This window comes from Stegodyphus dumicola, chromosome 6, assembly GCF_044657685.1.
Source record: "Stegodyphus dumicola isolate Sdum_Otavi_A_Nest chromosome 6, ASM4465768v1".
In the NCBI taxonomy this organism is placed as follows: domain Eukaryota; kingdom Metazoa; phylum Arthropoda; class Arachnida; order Araneae; family Eresidae; genus Stegodyphus; species Stegodyphus dumicola.
The window spans coordinates 222132772-222156761 of record NC_140773.1 but is presented as its reverse complement, the minus strand read 5'-3'; the positions used below and the strand labels follow the sequence as shown (position 1 = coordinate 222156761).

The 23990-nt window shown below is 34.7% G+C and overlaps 1 protein-coding gene across 1 annotated transcript in view; it reads right to left on the bottom strand.

The window, feature by feature from the left end:
- LOC118183893 (uncharacterized) overlaps positions 1 to 23990 on the bottom strand; it is a 172457-nt gene that overhangs the window by 22191 nt on the left and 126276 nt on the right. The window contains exons 2-7 of the mRNA XM_085819572.1: positions 21709 to 21789; positions 18287 to 18441; positions 15264 to 15336; positions 12305 to 12410; positions 11849 to 11985; positions 657 to 795 (exon numbers count right to left, since the gene is read on the bottom strand). Of these exons, the coding sequence (XP_085675698.1) occupies positions 657 to 795; positions 11849 to 11985; positions 12305 to 12410; positions 15264 to 15336; positions 18287 to 18441; positions 21709 to 21777 (679 nt within the window). The 5' untranslated portion in view covers positions 21778 to 21789. The remainder of the gene's footprint in view (positions 1 to 656; positions 796 to 11848; positions 11986 to 12304; positions 12411 to 15263; positions 15337 to 18286; positions 18442 to 21708; positions 21790 to 23990) is intronic.

Here is a 23990-nt window from a genome sequence, read left to right as displayed (position 1 = left end):
TACGACCTAGCGTAATAGATTTAAGAAGGAATTAGCCAGAAGGCAAACACGCTCCATTAAGGATTCTGAAGCAAATTGAACTTTCGAAGTAAATTGAACTTCCTTTAAATACTTCTTCTAACTCATTTACATTCAACGCGATTCTAAAAGCTTATTCTGGCAGGGAGTTGTAGGTGAGGAACAAAAATTAAAAAATTCAAAATTAAAAATAACTGTTATAAAATTAACACACACCTTACAAATTTAATTCTTCACTGCCTTAAATTGACAATCATTGTCAAATTTCTTCTTTCGTTTCCATCCCACACTAAAGTCTTTTTATACTACTTGTACTTTACATGCAAATGCAGCTTTGGTTTCGTCTGTATATTGTAAAGAATTCACTGGTTCAAATCCGTGAGTTGGGAAAATAGGTTAGTTCACTTTTTCATTTAAATTTGGTTTTTAAAGTTAGCTACTTTTTCATCATTATTCTGAAGATGACTTTAATGTTTCTATTCGAAGCAAATGCAAAGAAAATTCCTCGCAGACCTATATCCGCTTTGACTTGAATATATGTGATTGCCATAAAATATACGTCATACAAAACTGCATGTTAACCCTAAATTTTATGACGCAGATATGACATAGAATTAAGGAAAATATAGCTTACTTGCCTTGGTCACCAGAATCTCCGACTCTTGGTCGTCCCCAGAATGTACTTCTGTGCTTTACGCAGGTAGAATTATCACCTCTACATACTCCGCAGCTGTCAAGGCGATTATCTGAGCCTATGTAACCTGCACAGTCCACAGGCTATGGAATAGAAACATGCCATCATTATTTGATTCAACAGATGAAAAATTCAGAATAATAATGTTTTGTAAAGATGTGTTATGCCATCTTAGAATATTATAAAACGGAATTAAGATAGTTGAATTTCATCATAATTTTCAGTATGCATGTAATCCCACAAGATTTATATCTATTGACGAAACGTCTTCTTATCTATCCATAGCATACACATGGAAAAAGCATTTAAGTTGAGTATATCTATAAAATGGATTTTCAATATCCATTTTATGGATATTGAAAAACACTTTTGGTCTGCACCCATCATCTCGGTTCTAAGAAGACAATGAAAGTGATTACTTCATATGTTGATACAAATTTAAGTAAGAGATGGTAGAAGAGCTATTTTCAGTTCCTTTTTATTTAGAAAAGGCTAACTTTCTTCATGATTTCTTTTCATTTGGAAATACTGTGATGGCAATCCAATATCTAAAATTAAAACTCGATCTGGTCAACGCACGATTTCTAGCCAATTCCATGTTTTAAATAGCGAAGTAAGTGAAGTATTTCCTGTTGATCGTTTGACAAAACAATCTAATTTGTTGTTCCAGTAAATAGAAAGGTCTGCAATATGAAGTTTTGGATTACGTTTTATTAGATATTATTGGATACATGTGTAAAAGTTTGTTTTTCAAATTTATACCAACGGAACCAAAAGATCAATCTGTAAAGAGAAGGCAGTAGCTTATGTAATTCAGTAGGATGCGGTCTTCCTATTAATCAAGAAGCCGTACTAGAAAGAAGAATCAAGAAGCCGTACTAGAAAGAAGCTTTTCCCTTTCCCGGAGAATCATACAATTTTCAATTACGGACAGGAAACAAGCACCACAGGCGGCCATCATTTATCGCAGTCCAACATGATCTCAGATTAAAAGTTGAGAGAGACCGCATTTCCCATCCTACTGGAATCTAATACTTTCGCAATAATTCTCAGCTCTATACACTCGATGCCAACTAACGAAATTACAGAAACCGGAACGGCACTCGATTCCATCAATCCAAATACCTTTCCATATCGCACATAATAAGAGATGACTTTAACGCACGTGATACCAGATGGGTTTACACAGTTACTAATAACAAAGACCTACAGGATTATATCGTACCACTCTCCTAAGGTGGATAATGCCCCGTCTATTTTTAACAGATCCTATAGAAATGGGTGGCCGGACTTGACTATCTCTATCAGCAATGCAGCACCCCTGGTACAGAACTGGAAAGGAGATGACGCAGAAAGGACCTCCGATCACAAATATATCTACTTAGAAATTCCCGCTAGCCCTTCATTAACGGTACAAATACGCTAAAAAAAGTAAACTTCGTACATTAACAAGATTTCTTAAAAATATCCTCACTAATGAAGATGTGCGCGCACACTCAGTTGCATCAACCGAGGTGATCTAAAATACCTCTCAGACGACCTTATCAAGCAAATATAACACAGCTGCAACCAAACTCTTCAGCACGAACGGCTAAAAACTGCAAGGGATCACATGGTGGACGAAGGAACTCCGTCAGCAACGAAAAGAAAAAGAATGTAGAGCCCTAAGGAGAAGGCCTTTCCTGAGGAGGAGGCTTAGAAAAGACCCCAATCGGCACAGAAAAAGGTGCATTATCTAATGGCCTACAGATGACAGAGGGCTAATTCAAAAATCATCCTAACGGAAAAAACAACTAACTGTAGGAACTTCTGCAATTCAGACAAGAATACTGTGGAATCCTCCATAAAATATCTACCGGGATTTCGCATCCAACCAGACCATGACGACTATTACAGAGCTATGCCGCCTAGCACAGCTAATATTGTTTTTTAACACAGCCTTCCCGCAGATGATCCAGCCAGTAACACATCACCTCAGAGAACTGACAGAGAAGACACCTTTACTCTGATTACAACTTAATAACGTTCCTTTTTCTAGCAAGGACATCAGCCAGTGTGTCCCACGTTGCCCAAAAATGAGACCAGACAGACTAGTACTATTACTAGACTATGGATTCAAAGTGATATATATCACCTTGAACCCAGAAAGATTATTTGAGTTACTGGCCATATCAAAAGCTATATTTGTTAGCATAAATTTAGGTATTTTGCATAATGAAACTCGAAAGGCATACGAAACGAACGTGCGCCAAGGTATATATTGGCGAGAGAAAGTAAAGCTCGTGTGCAATGCAGTATATTTGATTTTCACCCTAGCTACTTGTACCCAGGACTTAGAAGAGAAGGGCTAGCTCATAGAGCTTTTCTCCCTGAAACAGAAAGTGAGAAGTGATGACGTAGCCATGATGACACTGAGCGCGCCAATATAATTCACAGCTTGGAAGTTAGCGTTTTTGAACCAGCGTTTGAAATGAGCTGTGTGTGAAAGATAGCTATAATTTGGAAGAGGCAATGTTACTGCTTTATGCATTTTAGACTGAACCATTAAAAAATTTAATAATGCTTACACAATTTTAAAATAATAGATAAAATGTGCATAACACATTTTATATATTATTTTAAAACCACGGAACTTTTAACATAAAGTTCCGTGGTTTTTTTTATTTTTATTTGAAGGTTTTTTTTTATTTAATGCACGTTTATTTCTAATCATTTCTTTATTTCCATGCTAACTGAGAGAATTTTTATGCTGCTTCTAAGATAACTATAATAGTAGCTATTTAAATTTACTCAAAAAACAACTTTACATTGACATAGGTTTAAACATATATGACATATATGGCAACATTTCTGCTAACCTACGTTTGATTTTTTGCCTAATTGTAAATTTTACATTGTTATAATTCTCTTCCGATTCAATATAATAGATATTTTTTAAATAATTTTGTAATTTATACTTATATCTATATTACAATTAAATAAATGTATATAAGATTGTTACCTTAATTTTGACAAAATAGCTTTATTCAGAGTACCTAAAACAGTTATTTAATTTTTCAAAAGTGTGAGTAAAGGAAAGTCTTTTTATGCCAATTACTTTGATGTTTTATACTATTATATTTTATCTAGAATGCTAATCTAGCACAAAATCTAATCAATAATTAGTTACAAAGGATACAATAAGAATAACTTTAACAAGTACTTTACAAAATTATTTTGTTAAATACTTGTTATTCTTGTTGGTACTATTTTGGTACTATTCATAATACCGAAGAGGCCCACCAGCGGCCGAGCGGTAAAGTCGCTGAACACTGGTAGTTCTGTCCGAGGTTCTAATCCCGCGAATGGGCTGGCTGCATGGGTGTTTTCGTGGTTTTCCCCATGTGTAACGAGCCAGTTTCCCTTAGAAAGTTCTCCACGAAGGCATCCCTCCCCTTAGGCAGATAGCTCTAGTGTGCTTTGCCATAATTAAATACACACATACAGATAATACCGAAGATATTATCGATTAACTCATAGAAGTCAGATGCTTTCTGATTTCCTGTGGGGTAGAGTATACCTTTTGCGGAACTTTTTGAAAATAATGTTTTCTATGGAGCGACTTTTTGTCTCTCGTTTCCCTTGACCATTAAATAATTTGGTTTTAGTTTGTGACACAATTTGATTTCTTCTCAATCTCTATTTAAAACCTCTTTAATAATATCAAAATTTAAAACAGTTACATCTTCTAAAACAAATCCTCTATCTAAAACGCGGTTTCTCAGTAATTTGAGGCAGAGCGCGAAATGAGACCTCTGATTAAAACAAACTGCACATTTTAAAAAGAACCAACTTAGTCCAGTTTAGAGCCATAGCAGAGTTTTCAATCTATATGCATTTCGTCGAAACTGAGAACGCATATTTTTTCTACAGAATACAAATATTCGCCTCTTTTTTTCTTTAGAGTAAGAACATTACTTTGAATTCTTGGACTACACTAAAATTTAGAAAACACTAAAAAATAAAATAAACACAATTTCTTTAATTTGATAACACTAGGTAAAGATATTCCAATTTTTTTTCTTTCCAAAAATCATAGCTTTAAGATGACAGAGCTCTTATGACGATGCTACGTGAAATATGTTCACTAGTCCACCTGATTTTTTTCTTCTTTTTCAGTAATGCATTAATCTGCGTCTTTATAAAAATAGGCTTTAGACATTTTTCCAAATTCTCCGATTTGTGCTCCCCCCCCCCAAATTTCGCTATTTGAGATTTTAATTTTTGATACCAATTTCTGTCTAGATGTCGTCCACCTTCTTGGTCGCTGAACAAACATTCTAAAATCGTTCTTTTCTCTATTTTTCAATACTTTAATACAATTTTCTAAGGATATTATTTTGTTCTTCAAATTATCAATGCATTCTTGTTTATGCTTAAACATTCAGGATGATCTACATTTTCATTTGTGAGTTTTATTTCAAAATCATTAAAATTTGATTCATTATTGTCATCATCAATTTCGATTTATTATTGCCATCATAATTTGCTTTCGGAACAGCATTCCATTCCAACAGTTTCTTTTTGTGGCTATCCAAACAAGCGATTTTTCATATCATCTTCATAAACACTGCATAGAAAATGTTCGCTGCAAATTTTTCCGCTCTTCACATTAACAGAATCTTCTCTTTGACATCTGTGTATCCATACTTTCTTCAAAAGCAAACTCTCATTTGGATCCTTTGGTCCCATGAAATAAAATATCTCACCCTTTCATACTTCTGTAAGTGCTACGGCACGTTACTGCAGCGCAAAAAGCCATATTACGTAAACGATACTTCACAATATAGAATTTAAAATAAAAACTGACTAAAATTACATATATATAAATTATTTTAAATATATATATTATTAGAAAACAGATATATATATTATTAAAATTAATTTGGGATATGTAACCTCTAGAAAATCGTTTCGCAGCTCAATGAAAATACTGTTTTAAACGCGGGAAATCAGGACAGGTGGCATCACAGTGACGTCAGGTTATTACCTGTTACGTCCCCCCCCCCCATTAGGCTCGCGTCGGCGAGGAGTCGAACAAAGAAATGAGCTAGCCCTTCTATTTATCCCTGACTTGTACCTGGCCAAAGGTCTAATCCAGTAGTACTTTCTTCTCTTTCAGGTACGATGGCAAAGTATATTCCTGTTTATTTTTCTTATTGCATAATATAGGTAAGCCTGATGATATTTAGTACTGATGATGATTCTCTGTAAGTTATTCTTTTGAATACTTCAATTTTAATGTCTGTGAAGATTATTACTTTATTGTTATGCTTAAGTTAAGCAGAATTATCCTATTTTATTAAAATAAAGATTTCGTAGTTAATCTTTTGACTTATGATTCTTTAATTCTGTGCTTGAGGAAACGTACTCATTACGCCTTCAGTGCTAATGCACAACCAACAAAAGATTATAAGACTGAGAAATTGAAATTTTGTAATGTTGTAAGATTCCAGGGGCATAAAGTGTTAAAACTCTTTGTTGAAAAAAAAAAAAAAAAAAAAAACTAGTTACAAAGTTTATAAAAATAATTGTAACAAATAATAATGTCTATTCTAAAAGAATCAATTTGTATAGAAAAATTAACAGATGAAAATTATTCAGTGTGGAAATTTAAAATAAAACAACTTCTAATAAAAGAAGGTTTAGATGATGTTGTATTCGAAGAAAAACCGGAAACTGATACTGATATTTGGTTAAAGAATGATCGTAAAGCTAAAGCTTTAATATGTCTAAACATTTCGGATTCGCAAATTATCCATGTTTTACATAGTAAATCTGCAAAAGAAGTTTGGCAGAAGTTAAAAAGTGTCCATGAACGTGTAAATTTAACAAATAAGTTATTTCTTCTTAGAAAACTATATTCCATTAGATATAATGAAAGTTCTAAAATGCAGGAACATATCAAAGGAGTACTAGAGTTGGCTGAAAAGCTGCGTAGTATAGGTGAAGAAATTAAAGAAAATAACTTAACAGCAATACTACTATGTTCTTTACCAAATTCATACAACTCCTTAATAACTGCAATAGAAAGTAAATCGGAAGCTGAATTGTCGCTAGAATATGTTAAAAACAAACTAATAGATGAGTATTGTAGACGTGTGGAAACTAAGAAAGTTCAAAAGTACGATTCAGTTGCTTTAAAAAGTAAATGCGAAAATAAACCAAAGTATGTTACACAATTTTGTACTTATTGTAAGAGAAATAACCATACGATAAATGACTGTTTTCATTTAAAACGCAACGCTAGAACTTCCCCGAAAACAGATGTAAATAATAGTAAAGTAAGAAATTATTCTCAAAATTATAAAAGTAATGCATGCCAAATAGCAAATACACAAAGTGTAAAAAAAATAACAAAACTTAAAGAAAATAAGTATTTTAAAAGTATTGAAACTGAAAATACACAGATTCAGTTTAATCAAGTTCTAAAAGTGGAAAATAAACATGAAAACACGCAAACGCAAGAATGGGTTATCCACTCAGGAGCCTCAACTCATATGACTAGTGATAAGAATTTCTTCTCTCAGTTAAATGACTCTAATAAACAAATAGTAACTGTAGCCAATGGTGCTAAATTAAATTCTTATGGTATTGGTGAAGGTTATTTTAAAGTTCAAAACTTAAAGGGTCAGGTTACACAAATAAAATTGGAAAATGTATTGTATGTACCAGGTTTAGATAGTAATTTACTTTCTGTTCAATCTGTTACCAATAAAGGTTGCATTGTTACATTTGATAGTAATAAGTGTTACATAAAGCGTAACAATATACTCGTAGCCGACGGCAACGCTCAGCAAGGTTTATATAAATTGATCGTAAACCCAATTGATGAGAAAGCATACTTAGCTAATAATGTTTCATGTTCAAATACGAACTGTATACTAAAATGGCATCAAAGATTAGGCCACAGAAATATAGATGCCATAAAAACACTTGAGAAAAATGATTTGGCAGACGGCATTAAACTTGGCAAATGCACTCATAGTGTGGAATGTTCTACTTGTGTAAAAGCGAAACTAACTGAAACACTTTATCCCAAAACTAGTTTTAGATCTAAAAATCCACTGGATTTAGTGCACACAGATGTGTGTGGGCCAATTGAAGTCAACAGCTTAGGAGGGAAAAGATATTTCGTAACTTTCATTGATGACTATTCGCGTTATACTCAAATTTATTTTATTACTTCGAAAGATGAAGTATTCGACAAACTTAAACAGTATGTTGCATCGACAACAAATAAATTTAGAAAGAAAATAAAGGTTCTCAGATCCGACAACGGTACAGAATACTGTAACGAAAGTATTGAAAATTATTTAAAGAAACTCGGCATTTTTCACCAAACTTCGGCTCCTTATTGTCCGGCACAGAACGGCGTCGCAGTAAGGAAAAATCGCTCTTTAATAGAAATGACAAAAGCTATGCTAATAAACTCTAAATTACCGAAAGGATTATGGGCTGAAGCAGCAGCTACTGCTGCATATCTTCAAAATAGGTTACCAACTAAAGCCACAGATAGAACACCATATGAATTGTGGAATGGTAGAAAACCAAACTTAAGTCACTTACGAGTATTTGGCTGTACAGCATTTTATTATGTGAACAAACAAAAACGGCGTAAATTCGACAACAGAGCTGAAGAAGGAATATTCGTAGGATACGATTTACGAAGTAAGGGATACAGGATTTATGTAGGTGGAAGAAAAATAATAGTCAGTAGAACTGTTAAATTTTCAGAAAACGCGTCTTTACCTGACAAACTTGCAGAAAATAATGCTGAAGATTTAAAATTAATTCACTTCAATAACTCGCAAGATGATGAAGAAAATAATGAAGAAACATCTCTTGGCGATGATTTTACAGAAGATTCAAAAAGTTCCGAAGAGTTAATTAAATGTGAAGAAAATGCAGAAAGAAGGGTTTCTAGCAGATCAACCAAAGGGGTCCCACCGGAAAGATTCTCTTATAAAGCAGAAGACGAAGAATCAATCTTACTTAAAATTAAAGATCCAGAAAGCTTTGAAGAAATTCTAAACTTACCAAAACGTGAACAAGAAGCTTGTATCAAGGCTATGCAAGACAAAATACATTCTCTAAAAGAAAATGAAACCTATAAACTTACAGAATTACCACCAGGAAAACATGCAGTAGGAAGCAAATGGATGTTTAAGACAAAATATGATGAAACTAGTAAAAATATAAAATACAAAGCACGCTTAGTAGCCAAAGGATTTACTCAAAAATACGGCAGTGATTATGATGAAACCTTTTCACCAGTAGTGAAACACACTACGATAAGAGTTTTCTTAGCATGGGCAGCGTATAATAATGCCAAGGTACATCAACTAGATGTTAAAACGGCTTTTTTGTACGGCAACTTAAATGAAGAAATATATAGGGAACAACCAGAAGGATTCGTGGTTCCGGAAGAAAGACATAAAGTTTGTAAATTACAGAAGTCGATTTATGGTCTCAAACAAGCAGCTAGGTGCTGGAATGCAGAAATTGAAAATACACTGAAGAATCTGGGGTTCAGTCAAAGCAAAGCAGATCCGTGTCCTTTCACAAAAGTGGTTCGTGATAAAAGAATTAATTTAATATTGTATGTTGATGACATCCTAATAAGTTCTACAGAAGAAGGACTAATTCTTCAAACAATTAATGATTTAAAGAAACGTTACCAAATAACGCATCTTGGTGAAGCTAAATATTTCTTAGGCATGGAAATAAATCGCAAGGAGGATGGAAGTTATCTCTTATCACAGAAAAATAAAATAAATCAACTTGTCAAGCAATTTCAACTTGAAGAAGCGAAACCCGCCAGCACACCAATGGAAACAAACTATTATAACCTAAACAAGGAAGAAAATCTCCTAACTTCAAATGATAAATTTCGCCAAGCTATTGGAAGTATTTTGTATATATCGTCTATCACAAGACCAGATATCACAGCTTCAACTCACATACTCAGCAGAAGGTGTAATAATCCACGTCAAAAGGACTGGAATGCTGTTAAAAGAATCATTAGATACTTAAACACGACAAAGAACCTATCCTTACAAATTTCGTCGAGTGAAGAACCTAATATTACAGTTTATTCAGATGCTGATTGGGGACAAGGTATTGAAGATAGAAAATTTACATCAGGAAGTGTTATTTTATTAGGAAGGAACTGTATTTCATGGTTTTCAACAAAACAAACTTGTGTTTCTTTATCCTCAGCAGAAGCTGAATATGTTGCACTATCGCAAGCTACGCAAGAACTATTATGGCTATTAAAATTAACAGAAGATTTCAATCTACCCCAAACTCTACCGATAAAGGTATTTGAAGATAATCAGTCTACTATAAGACTTGTAGAATCTGAAAAATTCAGTTCACGCACTAAACATATTGATACAAAAGTTCATCATATACGCGACTTGAATAACAAAGGAATAGTAAAACTTGCTTATCTTTCAACAGAGCAAATGATTGCTGATATTATGACTAAACCAATTCCTAAAGCTAAATTTCAATTTTGCAGGAATGAATTACAATTGGTATGAGTTTCATTAGCAAAACAGGGGCAATGTTAGCATAAATTTAGGTATTTTGCATAATGAAACTCGAAAGGCATACGAAACGAACGTGCGCCAAGGTATATATTGGCGAGAGAAAGTAAAGCTCGTGTGCAATGCAGTATATTTGATTTTCACCCTAGCTACTTGTATCTGACCAAAGGTCTAATCCAGTAGTACTTTCTTCTCTTTCAGGTACGATGGCAAAGTATATTCCTGTTTATTTTTCTTATTGCATAATATAGGTAAGCCTGATGATATTTAGTACTGATGATGATTCTCTGTAAGTTATTCTTTTGAATACTTCAATTTTAATGTCTGTGAAGATTATTACTTTATTGTTATGCTTAAGTTAAGCAGAATTATCCTATTTTATTAAAATAAAGATTTCGTAGTTAATCTTTTGACTTATGATTCTTTAATTCTGTGCTTGAGGAAATGTACTCATTACGCCTTCAGTGCTAATGCACAAACCAACAATATTAAACAGTAAATTCTAATTTTGCAGGTGCACCAGTATGCACAACTTTCCTTGCAATCGACTTAAAAACAAATCCAGAATTCCAGCAGAAAGATATAGCTAAATGATAGAAACTAGTAGTTTAGCATATCCCACAAGAGATAATCGATTAGCAAAACTGCAAATATTCTTAAATATACTTATAGCTGTTTCAAACAATTAACTCAAACTACAGCAGGCAATTTCAAACCCCAAATGAGCAGATGCAGATTTAAATATAAGGGGCGTTCACATGAAAAGGTACGAAACGACAGTACAATCAGTAGTTACACTTCAAACTACTAAGAACGTTAAACTCAATGCAATGCAAAACGCATCTAAAGAGAAAGCTAACTCGGATTTATCTCAGTTCATGCGGAATTACAACCAACAAAAATAACTAAGCAACTGAGAGCAGATGCTCTCGCTTTTCGGCCTAAAATAGTTTTCAACCGGCCGCCGAGATATTTCTAGTATTTTCTGCTACTCGAAATTACTGGAAAGCAATACGAAGGTGGAACTACGGTTTTAGAAAACATAGTGGTCAATTATATTTATTCAGTTTCAATACTTAATACGATGATACAGGGGCCTAACCAAAATGTCGCCGAATTTGGCTACTTTTGAGGATTCTCCGCCAAACTTGGCAGAAAAATAAGTTGTCAAAACCGTTGTCAGCTTAGCGATATCTAGCCAAATTACCGATATACCCATTTAGTCAAATGTTAAATGTACTTGTATTTTTACTTTTCCGGTATAGCTTTCTCTTAAAATTTGTCTCGCGCTGCATTATGCAGTAAAACAGAACAATTTTACTTATAATTTTACTAAAATTACCTATCTAAGTACAAAATTCGTCACAATATTTTTGCCCAGAGTTTAGCACCTAGTTTGAGATTTCCTTTTCGTTACACAGGATATACGTGGCATGAAGGGAGGATAAAATTAAGTGAAGGAAACCTCTCATTTGAAGATTTTAAACATCAAAATATTAATTATCGAGAATTTGATATGCAATATGGATTGAATATTACGTACCATACACCTACCGTTGACGCAGAGAGCTGGCTGCCCAGGAACTTGGGCAGGGCATTTCGTACCATCCATTGCTTTACCGAAACTGTACAACAGAGTCCTTTCTCTGTCCGAACACTGCAACTCGCATGGATTTTTACCTGGAAAAAACAATATTAAAATATATACCTCAGTTGCAGAGCTGCACGATTTCTTTTTTTACATTTATTTTCTTTAGATCCAAACTAGGAGTGAGAAATATTCCTTTTCCTTCTCCCTTCTATTGTTTTTTCGAATTACCATTATACTTTATTTGAGTTAAGACGAAAATGAAAAGCAAAAAATAATATCTTACTTTGTTCAACAAATGAAAATTTTAAGACCGCAATAAAGAAACAGATACCACAAGAATGTAAATATTTAAAGCTAGCATAACAATAAACAGAAAAAAGACAAGATATTATATCACTGTCAACTTACCGTAAGGATACGGAATCCAGTCCTCTATCTTCTTTCCCATGATGACTTGCCCATTCTTCCGAGAGCATTGGTACTCTAAAAAATCTTCTTCGAAAGGGGAGCAAGTCTGGAAAATGAAGGAGAATATCCTTAAGATTAGAAATAAAACGCATGGCTCAAAAACGAATGACTTGATTAGCTTGATTAAACTATCTGATGCGGACACCACATGACTTCCTTCCTGACGATTAAGTTATGCATATTTTTTGCTTCAGTTCATTTAAACTTATTTCCTCGAATTTCATTAGAGATATATTTCTCATTCAATTGATTCACTTCTCACATCGCGGCAAGGCAAAAATACATAAAAACTCAAAACATCTTCATTAAAAAATGAAAGGTATAGAAAAACGTAAACACCAAATGCAGTTAAAACAGCTTAAAAGACAATTTTTACAATTAAAATTAGAATTTCTACGCAAAAACAAGAAATTCGGTCAGCGGGCAAGAAGACAGATTTTTTATGGTGCACAAAACTGAAAGTTTAGTTTCAGTCCCACTCGGCAAAAAGACACTGAAGGTACACAAGCTGACTTAACGCACTATTCTGCTAAGTTTCAAATGTACACAAATGGATGCTTCATTAGGCTTAGTCGCACTTAAACGACTTTTAGATTGGTGATAATTTTACAACTATTGCATGCAAATTAACTATATGCAAATAACATGCAAACTAACTTATACTCGCCGAGGCATGAAAACATTAACCTGAGTATAAGAACAACATAATTCAATCACTTTTAAAGCTATAAAGTATTTATCCCGCCTTCTTAGCGTGCCTTCGTGGTATGGTGGTCTGCACGCTGGGCGCGTGTTCTAGAGGTCCGTAGTTCGATTCCGGACGAAGGCGTTGCTCATTTTTCGTCATTCCTGCTTTAAAAAAATACCTAATGTCTCTACAAAGCAAAAAATGCACAATTTAGCAGCATACAAGAATAAAAATAAATAAATAAATAAATTACAAAAAACTGAACTCACCGGGCCCATTAACAGAGTATATATATATATAAGCGTTTGGTGCTGCAACCGAAAAGGGACTGAAACCAAAAGCGGAGTGCACAACTACATTTTATAGCAGCCATTCGCTTTCTGCCATTCTGAAGCCATTCGCTTTTTATTCGAGACACATACATATGTACGTCTGCACATTTTTGTGACGAAATTATTTAAATAAACATCAACCATACCGTAGCTCCCAACAATATCTATTTGCAGAACAGAATTTTAAGAGAATAATGCTCAGCATTAATTACAGGAACTAGTTGCAAAAAATTGAAACACCTAAAAAGTTAAAAACACCTAATAAGAACTACAGGAAAGCCTAAGCATGATTAATGTGTGAAAGTTTATAAAAATTGTCAGTTTTGTCTATTATGTATTTATATCACCTGAATATTCTATATAAATTAGATACATCAATTAGGAAGGCGAGTAAAAAGATAAACTATTCAGAATTACGCTAATTGCTTTTTAAGTCACATCATTTCGTTGCACAACTGTAGATAGAATTTAAAAGTAAGGTAAAAATCTTACGCCACGTCAAATGACAAAAGCTTCAGACCCCTCTATCTGTTAGATCGCAGGGAATATTACGTAAAGATGTAAAGTAATTATGTTAACTAAACAGCTATCTTATATTACGAATCCTGACTGTCACTTCTCGCTTTACGTTTCTCTGCCAGAACGCTAATGTTAGCTCACGTGTATTTATGTGAGGGTTCGAGAGTGTTTCAGTCAGAGCGTGTTCCGCCTGCTGAAATAGTTGATATTCTGCGATAACACTTCTGTCTACGGCGCTGCTTTATTCTTGCAGACTGTGCTGTCACGCCGGTGTAGGTTAGAACCGGCTTACGCGTTTAAAGATCTGCATATCCTTTGGCTAATTAAGATTTTGCTTTAATTCAAAATTCTATTTTTGATTTCGCGAAGTAAGTTCTGGCTGGTTTGTAAGCACCGTGAATGCCTTCTGTTCAGCTATTTGAGTTCTTAATAAAAGGGCTTTTTACAACTTAAAGTGTAATAGTGACAAGTGTTCGCCTTAGTCTCAACAGTCTCCACCATGCACCTTCTTTCCATGTTCTGGTACTTCTTTCAGTGTTCCTTGTTTAGCGTGGTCAGTTCCTGGAGAACACAGAACTAAAATTTATATTTTTATTTTAATTTATTATTTATTTGTTTTAATTTCATCGACGGGATCCAAAACGCTGTGGGCCTGCTGTTCAATCAATGGTGAAAAGAAAAAAGTACGTTTAAATTTACTTATCTAGACAGACCCGTTCCTAGGCCATTGGTTGCCAGCGTACTTTCCTAAGATTACCGCCCTCCCAAATTAAAAAGAAATGCTTAATATTTCATACTCACTAAGTACTTACGTATGACAAATTGCATAAAAAGTACTTACATATGAAAGTACTTACAATGAATTTAAAATATTTAAGCGTGGTATCACGAGAGTTCGGCCGCCCCTGTTTTTCGTCGCCCGTGCACTTTTACGTGTTGTACCGCCCTCTAGGAACGGCTCTATCTAGACACAGAGGTAAGTCACTTACACGTCTATTGGGGGATTTGCCACAAATTACGTTTAAGACCCTGCAAAAATTTTATATTTCTTGGGATGGTAACATTTGCAAGCCGCATGAATGATAAATTCTTTAGGTACCGTGGCATAACGTTACGTACGTAAAGGAACACAGAAAAGTTTTGGACGTTTTAAGCGTTGATATCGAAGCTTGCCACAGATGTTTCTAACGTCAGAACAGGGTCGAAAATAATTACCACGTGACAGTACGTACCTGTAATATCAAGTGAAAATAATAAAAGTTGCTCAAATATACAATCTTGCTTTTGTAATACTAATTGCATATATAAATTTATTCTTGGTAGCCCAAGGTAAAAAGATCAATGAAAGAAATATACTTACTTGCCTTGAGCAAACTTCGTATTCTGTTGTCTCTCCTAAACATCGGTTAGGAGATGCTACATGTCCGTTAACCCTATAGTAAAAATAAAAGCAAATCTTTTTAGGAATAAACAGCAGCTGGAATAACTAAAAACCTATTTAAATCTACCACGAAGGATTTGTTAATATAAGTGCACCATACGATTTTCTTGTACTGAATATTAAATTACGCATTTTTTCCCTGCATTTCAGTTAAAACTTATTTCCTCGAATTTCATTAGAGAAAGATTTCTCATTCAATTCATTTAGTTCTCACTTCGGCAAAGCAAAAATGCGTAAAACCTAAAAATATCTTTATTAAAAATTGAAAAATATAAAACACCACATACAATTAAAATAAAAAAATTTTGCAATTAAAATTAGGGTTTCTACGTAAAAACAAGCCTTTCGGTCAGGGGGCAAGTAGGCAGAGTTTCCGTGCACAAAACTGAAAGTTTACCTTTGGTCCCACTCCGCAAAAAGACATTGAAGACGCAGAAACTGACTTAATTCACTATTCTGCTATTCAATTGTAAACAAATATGGCTGCTACGGTAAAACAATTAGCCTTAGCCGCACTTAAACAACTTTTAAATTGTTGATAATTCTACAACTAGTGCATGCAGATTAACTAAAAGTAAGTAAAAACCTTAACCGGAAGATAAGAACAACACAATTCAATTACCTTTAAAGCAAAAAATGCAAAATTAACCAACCTATAAGAATAAAAATACTGAGCTCACCGAGCTGAGCAGCAGAGCGAATATATATACACTTTTGGTGCGGCCGATTTGCAACGGAAAAGGGAAATGCAAAATACATGTTATAGCAGTCCTATATACAAAATTTCAACATTCTTCGGTTATTCGTTTTTAAGTAATGCGAGATACATACATACATACGCACCTAGGGTACAGACGTCACAAAAAAGTGTCTTCTGAATCCATTTTAAATAATATATATAATGAATCCGTTTGGGGAGAATGAGTCCTTTATTCTGTCCTTATTTACAGATGTGACGCAAAAACATCATTAAATTGCATTCGATAACCGTCAAATTGGATATTTTCGTTGAAATACGATACCCGGAATTTTTCATGATTACAATACTTCCTTTACCTTGTACAAGCAAGTAAAAACGTTTTGTGACTCAGAATTCAACAAAACTAAATCCATTACCGTGCCTGCATGTGTTTTTTCGAGTAAACTCAGAAAATGAATTTGAAGCAAATCTAATTTGGACGGCCTAATATTACTTGAAGCTAGATAGAACGTGTTGACCGCTCTTTCTAAGGCAAATAAAATAAATCAACTACGAGAGACAGTCTTGAACTTGAAATTACACAACATACAATTTACATAATTTTGTAAAAGCGGTTAAAATTCGTACGATACATACAGCGATCATTGCCGCTTGACGAAACAAAACAAATCTTCTCAACTGTAAACATTGCCATTTTGTTTATTTAGTCACATGAAAAAAGGAGCTGTTTACATGAATAAACGGAATGTTAGGACAAACTTCATGCCTTTTATAATCCAGAATCTTTTGTCGTGACAAAAGCATCACATAGATTAAATAGTTGTCGTGACAATAGATTAAATAGTAAAATGCCATTATCATTAACAAAATTGTTTTTTGAGTGAAATAATTTTTAAATGTGCTATTTAGAATTAATTCAATTAAATTATACTAAGGCTGTTCGCCTATTTTTAGACGATTTTAACTATAATACAATTAATATTTTACTTAAAATTTTTATGTTTAAATGTTTTATGTCATAATCCTTATTCTTCACTATCTTTATACACCGTAATTTTCAACACAATAAAGGAAGAGGTATTTTATACCATTACACTCGAATAGCTTTCCAAAGTCTAAGGAGATTGCAGGTCGACGTTTGGACAGCCCGCTTTTCAAAAGTACAAAAGCGCAAAAATATATTATTGATAGATCAAGAGATTTAGTACGGATATGAGTGAAGAGTATGGCTGTTTCTTGTTCCATTTTTTCCAAAACATTATAAATTTTGAGGAGTCGCCGATAGATCGCACTATATGTAAAGAGAAGGTATTTCATGTTTGAAAATTGGGTATTAAATATGTTTTTGATAATATGGGGAGTTGAACTTAACATTTTTCACCGCTCTCTCTCTTTTTCTTTAATTTGCCGTTATAGGAATAACCAGCAACAATCAGAAATCCCTTAAAAAAACTTTATTTATATCCTTTGAACCATGTTCTAAGTTTTTTTTCTCTTTCATGATTATAAATGGATCTCGTTTTATTGCGGTCATTTAAATACATCCAAGATTTATCTATTGTGACACATTTTTCCATTTACATCCAAATAAAGTTTCTCATAAAGAATTCCGCAGCGTGATTTGCATTCGGCGATACGTGAAGAAAGACGATACACAATATACGAGTATTTTTACGTCGTTTTAAGATTCAAACCAGTATTAATCACTTTTCACGGCTGATACTGAGCATTTTAATGATTTTGCAACTGTCCTCCAAGTTAGCGGAATTTCTTTTAACATTAAAGATCTTACTTTTGAAACATTCCGTTTGATCCTTGGATACGTTATTTGGAACAATGTTTTCACTTGAAGCTACATTTTGACGTTTTTCTCCTTTGTTGTTGACAACGTTACATATCGTAGCTTTAGTTATTGGAAAACCATGGCTTTTAATAACCAAATACGAATAATTTTCTTTGGAAAGAACACAAACATAGCCTTCCATCCATTGCTTCTTCAAAAGCGCCATTTTGCATAAAAACAAAGCTGTTAACTAGCAGACGATAATTTGTATTTTAAAAAATATAGTTGCAGTTAAAAAAAAGTCCAAGTAGAAGATATTTTTTACTGCAAAGCAAAATTGTCTAAATTTGCGAACAGCCTTCGTGTAGTAAAAATAAAACATGGTAAAACTAGTAACAATAAAAACAGGCCAGAAATTTAAAGTGAAAGGAAATTTTCGCCACTAAAAAAACGGTTTACCTTATTCTGCAGATTCGAGTTCTCATTCTAACGCCTCCACCACACGTTCGACTGCACATTGACCATGGCATCCATTCTGACCAATATCTGGAGACATATCCACGTCTAGGTGAAGGATTGTCGATATGTGTGTAATCTTTGGCCAGAACAAACATCTAAGAATGAATTAGATAGAGTGTGATGAAAAACAAATAAACAAAAATATGGATAAGGTACTTATTGCTACATAAGTAGCTTAACGCATTAATTTTACACAGAAATAAATATCGTTGAACATAGTTAAGCAAGTCAATATCGTGAATTTTCAAACCATATTTCTTTTACAAATACTGAAAGTTCTCCATGGCAGTCAAAACTATTGCTACCGTCTCCAGGTACACTTACTATGATTGCAATGCGCGAAACATTTGAAGTCTCTAGATAAATTTGTGTTTTTAAAGTTATATTAGGTAGAACGTGAACTCATAAATATGAATGTCATTTCACCAAGAAAAGTTTATTGATTTGATTTATTTGGTTATGACAAAACACTCGAGAGCTATCTGCCTAAGGAGAGGGATGTCTTTATGGAGGACTTTCTAAGCGAAACTGGCTCGTATACACGCTACACATTTAGAAAACCACAAAAACACTGATGCAGCCATCTCCTCCGCTGAAATTCGAACCTCGAACTGAACTCCCAGAGTTAACCGACTTTACCCCTCAGCTGCTGGGGAGGGGGGTAAATCGTCCAGGCAATGTAGCAGACTTTTCTTCCTTCGGGAATCTGACGATTCCAGATAAAGAAACGAAAGATATCTGGAATTTTTTTTAAAGATTGCCGAACTTTTGCTCTTCAGTGCAGTTGGTAATTTTAGAAGATCTGAATGTTTGACAAGTAAAATTTTGGAAAGAGCTATCTAAAAATAGTCCATTTGCAGAAAGAAAGAGTGCTCATTCAAGCAAAATTCCCACCGAGTGAAAGTGGCTAATCGGAAGGAGGAAGGACAGTAGCACATCCTTGTTCCACTACAAGGGCCGGAAGTATTGGCCATTTCATTATGGAAGCACCTATTGGGTGGCCATTGCTGCCTCCGATGAAGGGACAAACAGTTCCAACCATGCCTTCTCCGGGATTTGAACCCAGGCCCATCGCTACGGCAGTCACTACGGACAAACATCATTAGGTGTGCAATTGATAAGAACATGAAGTTATGACGTATTGAAGTAGACATAGGTTTAGAGACTGGTTAATATACAAGTTCCACTCTCCACAGCATAGACCCTATCCATGATAATGTAATGATTAATTGAATTTATATTTATTTTTCATACAGATTGTTATGTAACAATTATTGTAAAGATGACATTGCCAATTTAGCATTGTAATATTACTATCGTTGATTCAATGAATGCCGCCGGCAGTGGATGGTAGATTCTTTTCCGTCGCATGGGACATAACTCTGATTTGGTGTAGAACCTTAGGTCGGAGGTTCATGCGACGGCGTTTCGGTCACTAACCACTATACCGTCTGGACGGCGACCCAATGGATAATATTGTTAAAATCTCGTCAGTTGTCCTCCGATCAGTTCTTACGATCGGGTAGGTTATATGGGACTTTAGCACATTTTACCATGTGTAACTTCAAGTTTTCACGAAATCGAAAACTTCTTTACGAAGGAAATCTTTCGTAACATACACTGAAGTGCCAACACATTATGACCTCGATAACGCGTCGCGCAACTTTTCGCCATCAAAACAGTTCTCGCCTTCGCATGGATGCCACAAGTTCTTGGTAGATGACTGGAGACAGGTTGTACCAAATGTCTGAGCGGTGGGCACCGCAAAGTCGAGATACTCCGACATGGTAGTGTTTGAACTCTGAAGTTACATTTGGCATGTCATGGAGATGCCGCTCCATGACATAACAAAATATGCTATACCGGGTTAAAATCCGGCGAGTTAGGTGGCAAGGATCTGGAATTCATCCGTATGCTCATTGAACCCCTCCAACACAATTCGAGTCTTGTGACATGGGACGTTGGACTGCTGGAAGATACCATTTCCAGTTGGGAAGATAGACGCTATGTAAGGGTGTAACGGATCCGCAGTTATGTTCAGATAGTTTGAAGCTTTCATAATCTTGTTCTATTAAAAACTAAGGTTCCTGCAGCCATTCATAAGAACGTCCCCTAAAACATAAAATCGCCGCTACCAGCCTGTATATGACCACTAATTACAGGGGGAGAGAAGCAACAGTTCACCTAGAAGACGGCGTAAACTGACACAACCATCGATGTGATAAATGAGAAATCGTGATTCATTCGATCAGGGGTCATCTGCTGAGTAGTCTCGCATCCAACAGTGTCCGCTGAACCGTGTGTTTCGAAACACTTTTACTTGGACCTGCATTTTACTTGGACTTTTACTTGGACTGCTGTGCTGTCAGCAGAGCCAATGAAGGAGTGTTGGTTTGGTTTAGTTTATTTGATTATTGCAAAGCACTCGAGTTTTATCTGCCAAAAGGAAGATAAACCTTCATGGAGGATTTTTTAAGGAAAAACTTGCTCGGATACATGTATTACACCCGTAAAAACCACAAAATGAAGCCAGCCCGTGTTCAACTACCAGTGTTCAGCGACTTTACCGGTCGGCCAGTGGTTGGCCAGTGGAAAGGAAGGATAAATTACCATATAATCTTACCGAAAATATTACTGAAATTACGGGATAAATTTCAACGTTGACGCATGAAAAGGTATCGGTCGTTTATCTTTATATTCTACATATTTATTTGCTCCATTGATTTACGGTTTTTACGCTGGGAGGCAGATACATAACACAAATGTTTTTTTACATTTACATTTGACCTATTATAAGTGTCTTTACCTTATAAGGTATTTTTCCCGTCTTCTTAGCGTGCCTTCGGGATGTAGTGGTCTGCACCCTCGACGCGAATTCGAGAGGTCCGTGGTTCGATTCCCGGCGAGGGAATGCTCATTTTTCACATCTCCTGCTTCGAAATAACCTAATGTCTCTACAACCGCATAAGCCTAAATTTTGAATTTAAATTTAGATTTTGAAAAATGCCATTATTTTGACATTGCCAGTTAATTGGATACTGGTTAAGAATATATTTTAAGCAATTTGCATTAAAATTCATCAAATGCAATAGAAGAGGATTGTCAACTGATAGTAATATATACATTAGTTCTGCACAGGGAACATGCATACGAAGCAGATATCTTTTAAGCTAGAACATTTTTCGCCAAATATATGCGGTACCCGTCCGTCTGAAAAGGGTTAAGCGTTCCATTATTTACACCGTTCTAGGGAAATGACTAAAATTTCTCAAGTTCGAAACACCATTCAGTAATAAAGTTTAACATTATAATGAACGAAATCATCTAAATTTAATTAAAAAAAACGAGGTACACGGACTTACGTATTTGTTAAAAATACTCAGGAAACAAAAAAGAATCCAACTCAGGACGAGGTTTTCTGTGTATCTCATAGCCTCATGTATCTGAAATAAAAAACATTTTTAAAAATATAAGATGAAAAGACAATTTTTTTAAAAAAATTCATTAATTAATATTTTGTACATGTATGAAATGCTTTTAACCATTGTTAAGGAGATTAGAAAATACTGCCTTTCATTCCAACTACTAAATTAATTATTATTTTTACTATGGTAACTTTCAAACAGCTAGTTTATTTTTACTAGAATTTTGCTTGCTTAATTGAACCAAAATCATTGTCTAACAAGTCGACGACGCTCAGCATCGGACAAACCGCTTAACGGCAAAATTCTTAGATCACCTTTTTCAATGGGCGACAAAGAGAGTCACGAGATCCAGTTGACCATCTCTAGATATTAATGTGTTAAAAGTCTTTTATATTTTAGTTCTGGTGCCTTTACAAAAACTTGTTTTTCCAGAGTTGGAAACAATTCGATCCATAAACCTTGCACGTTCGCGCTGGACATGATAGACATACTACCCAACATTGAAAATGCAACACCAAGAGGGATTGGGCAGAAAGTGATGAAATTGGGAAACAGAGAGAAATCGCAACGAACAATAAGTGATATTTATTTCGAAATCATATGCATAATACAGAGCGAGAATAGCGTCGGCCCAGTAGGTTATGGTTATGCGCCACTGACCAGGCTTCTGACCTGAGGTAAAACCGAACAGAACGATGCCTGATCAGTGGAAAAAACAACAAGCAGCTACCACAATAAAGTAGTGGCTAAACGCCTTTAATTGTTCTTAATTATGAAAGTTATAGAAAAGTAGTTTACGAAAAAGATTGCAAAGACATCTTGAATAAATTGCTACGTAGGCTACATAAGATTGCGCTTTATGTAAAGCTAGGTTACAATAATTTTGAGTGGACTGTCACGTAATGCAAATTATATACATTATATACGTAAAAGTTGTGCCAATTTCTATATGCATTAGAACTACGTAAATGAGAACAAATAGATATGTATTTTAAAATTATTAAAGTCCAAGAAGCGATAATAGATGCATTTCTATATGTGATGTGTTACATATCATATAGAATAGTATAATATTTTGGTGATCATAAATCAAGTAGACACACTGTCGATAATTACGTTATGTGAACCGGCACAGAAGCATATAATTAGTACTTTAATACATTTCTTATACTGTTAGAATTTCATATTGTGAATCAACATAATCAAGGCACAGCATTCAACTGAATGTTATTAGTTAAATATGCATAGTAAAACGGATTTTCAAGTAGAGTACTAATTTCTTAAGTGATAGCACGTATACATCATAACAATCATGTTGAATTAATTCTATTGAAAGCTAAGATTTGTAAATGACATAGTTCGTAAAAATAGATGGTCAATTAATCTAAATTTCAGTAATACAATAGACATTATAGCACATAAGAAATTTTCAAGAAGAATAATTGCACACATATACCATATTAGTCAAAATATCAATCAAAGTAACATTCAAAGTACATAATTTCAGCTAAAAGTTTAAGATATAATGTTCTACCATCAGTAATACAATTGACATAGTAACACCACAGAGATTTTCTAGAAGAATGTCAAATTTTAACTCTTCCACTGGCTTTAATAATGAAAAGTCAAGAATATAGTATTGTTTAAAAAATGTGGCGTCTATGCTGTGGGTGTCAAAGGCAGTCTTCTTAACGAACGCCCCGAGTACAGGCCACTAGCCACCAATCGACGGGAAATGGTTCTGGTCGATATGGGAATATCCAGGGTGTTTGGAACATGCTTGCAGAATGGAGGTAGAAGTCGCTTGCAGGTGTGCCACTTGTCGGCGGATACGTCGATTCACTGACGTCACTATGGCTGCATTGAAACAAACACCTCCTTACTTCCTTCTGTAAGCCGGTGTTGATTGGAACCCATTGAACTTGCCACATTTTCTTGTTCCAACCATCGTCGCTACAGCCGGTGCACTATGGACGCGTCCACGGGTGTGACAGCTGATATTTGCCGTATGGACCAACCGGATCTTCTCAGTCCGATCACCATGCCCTCTCGGTCAACGGCCATACCACGCTGAAAGTACCGTTTCTCGTCCGAGCATGCCGCTTCGTAAAATCGTCTGTCTGCTGGAATTGCCACCGTTGACAACGGCCTAGCATTCTGTGAAATTTTCTACGATGATTTACTATCAGAAATAATGGCACGAAAATTGAACATTCTGC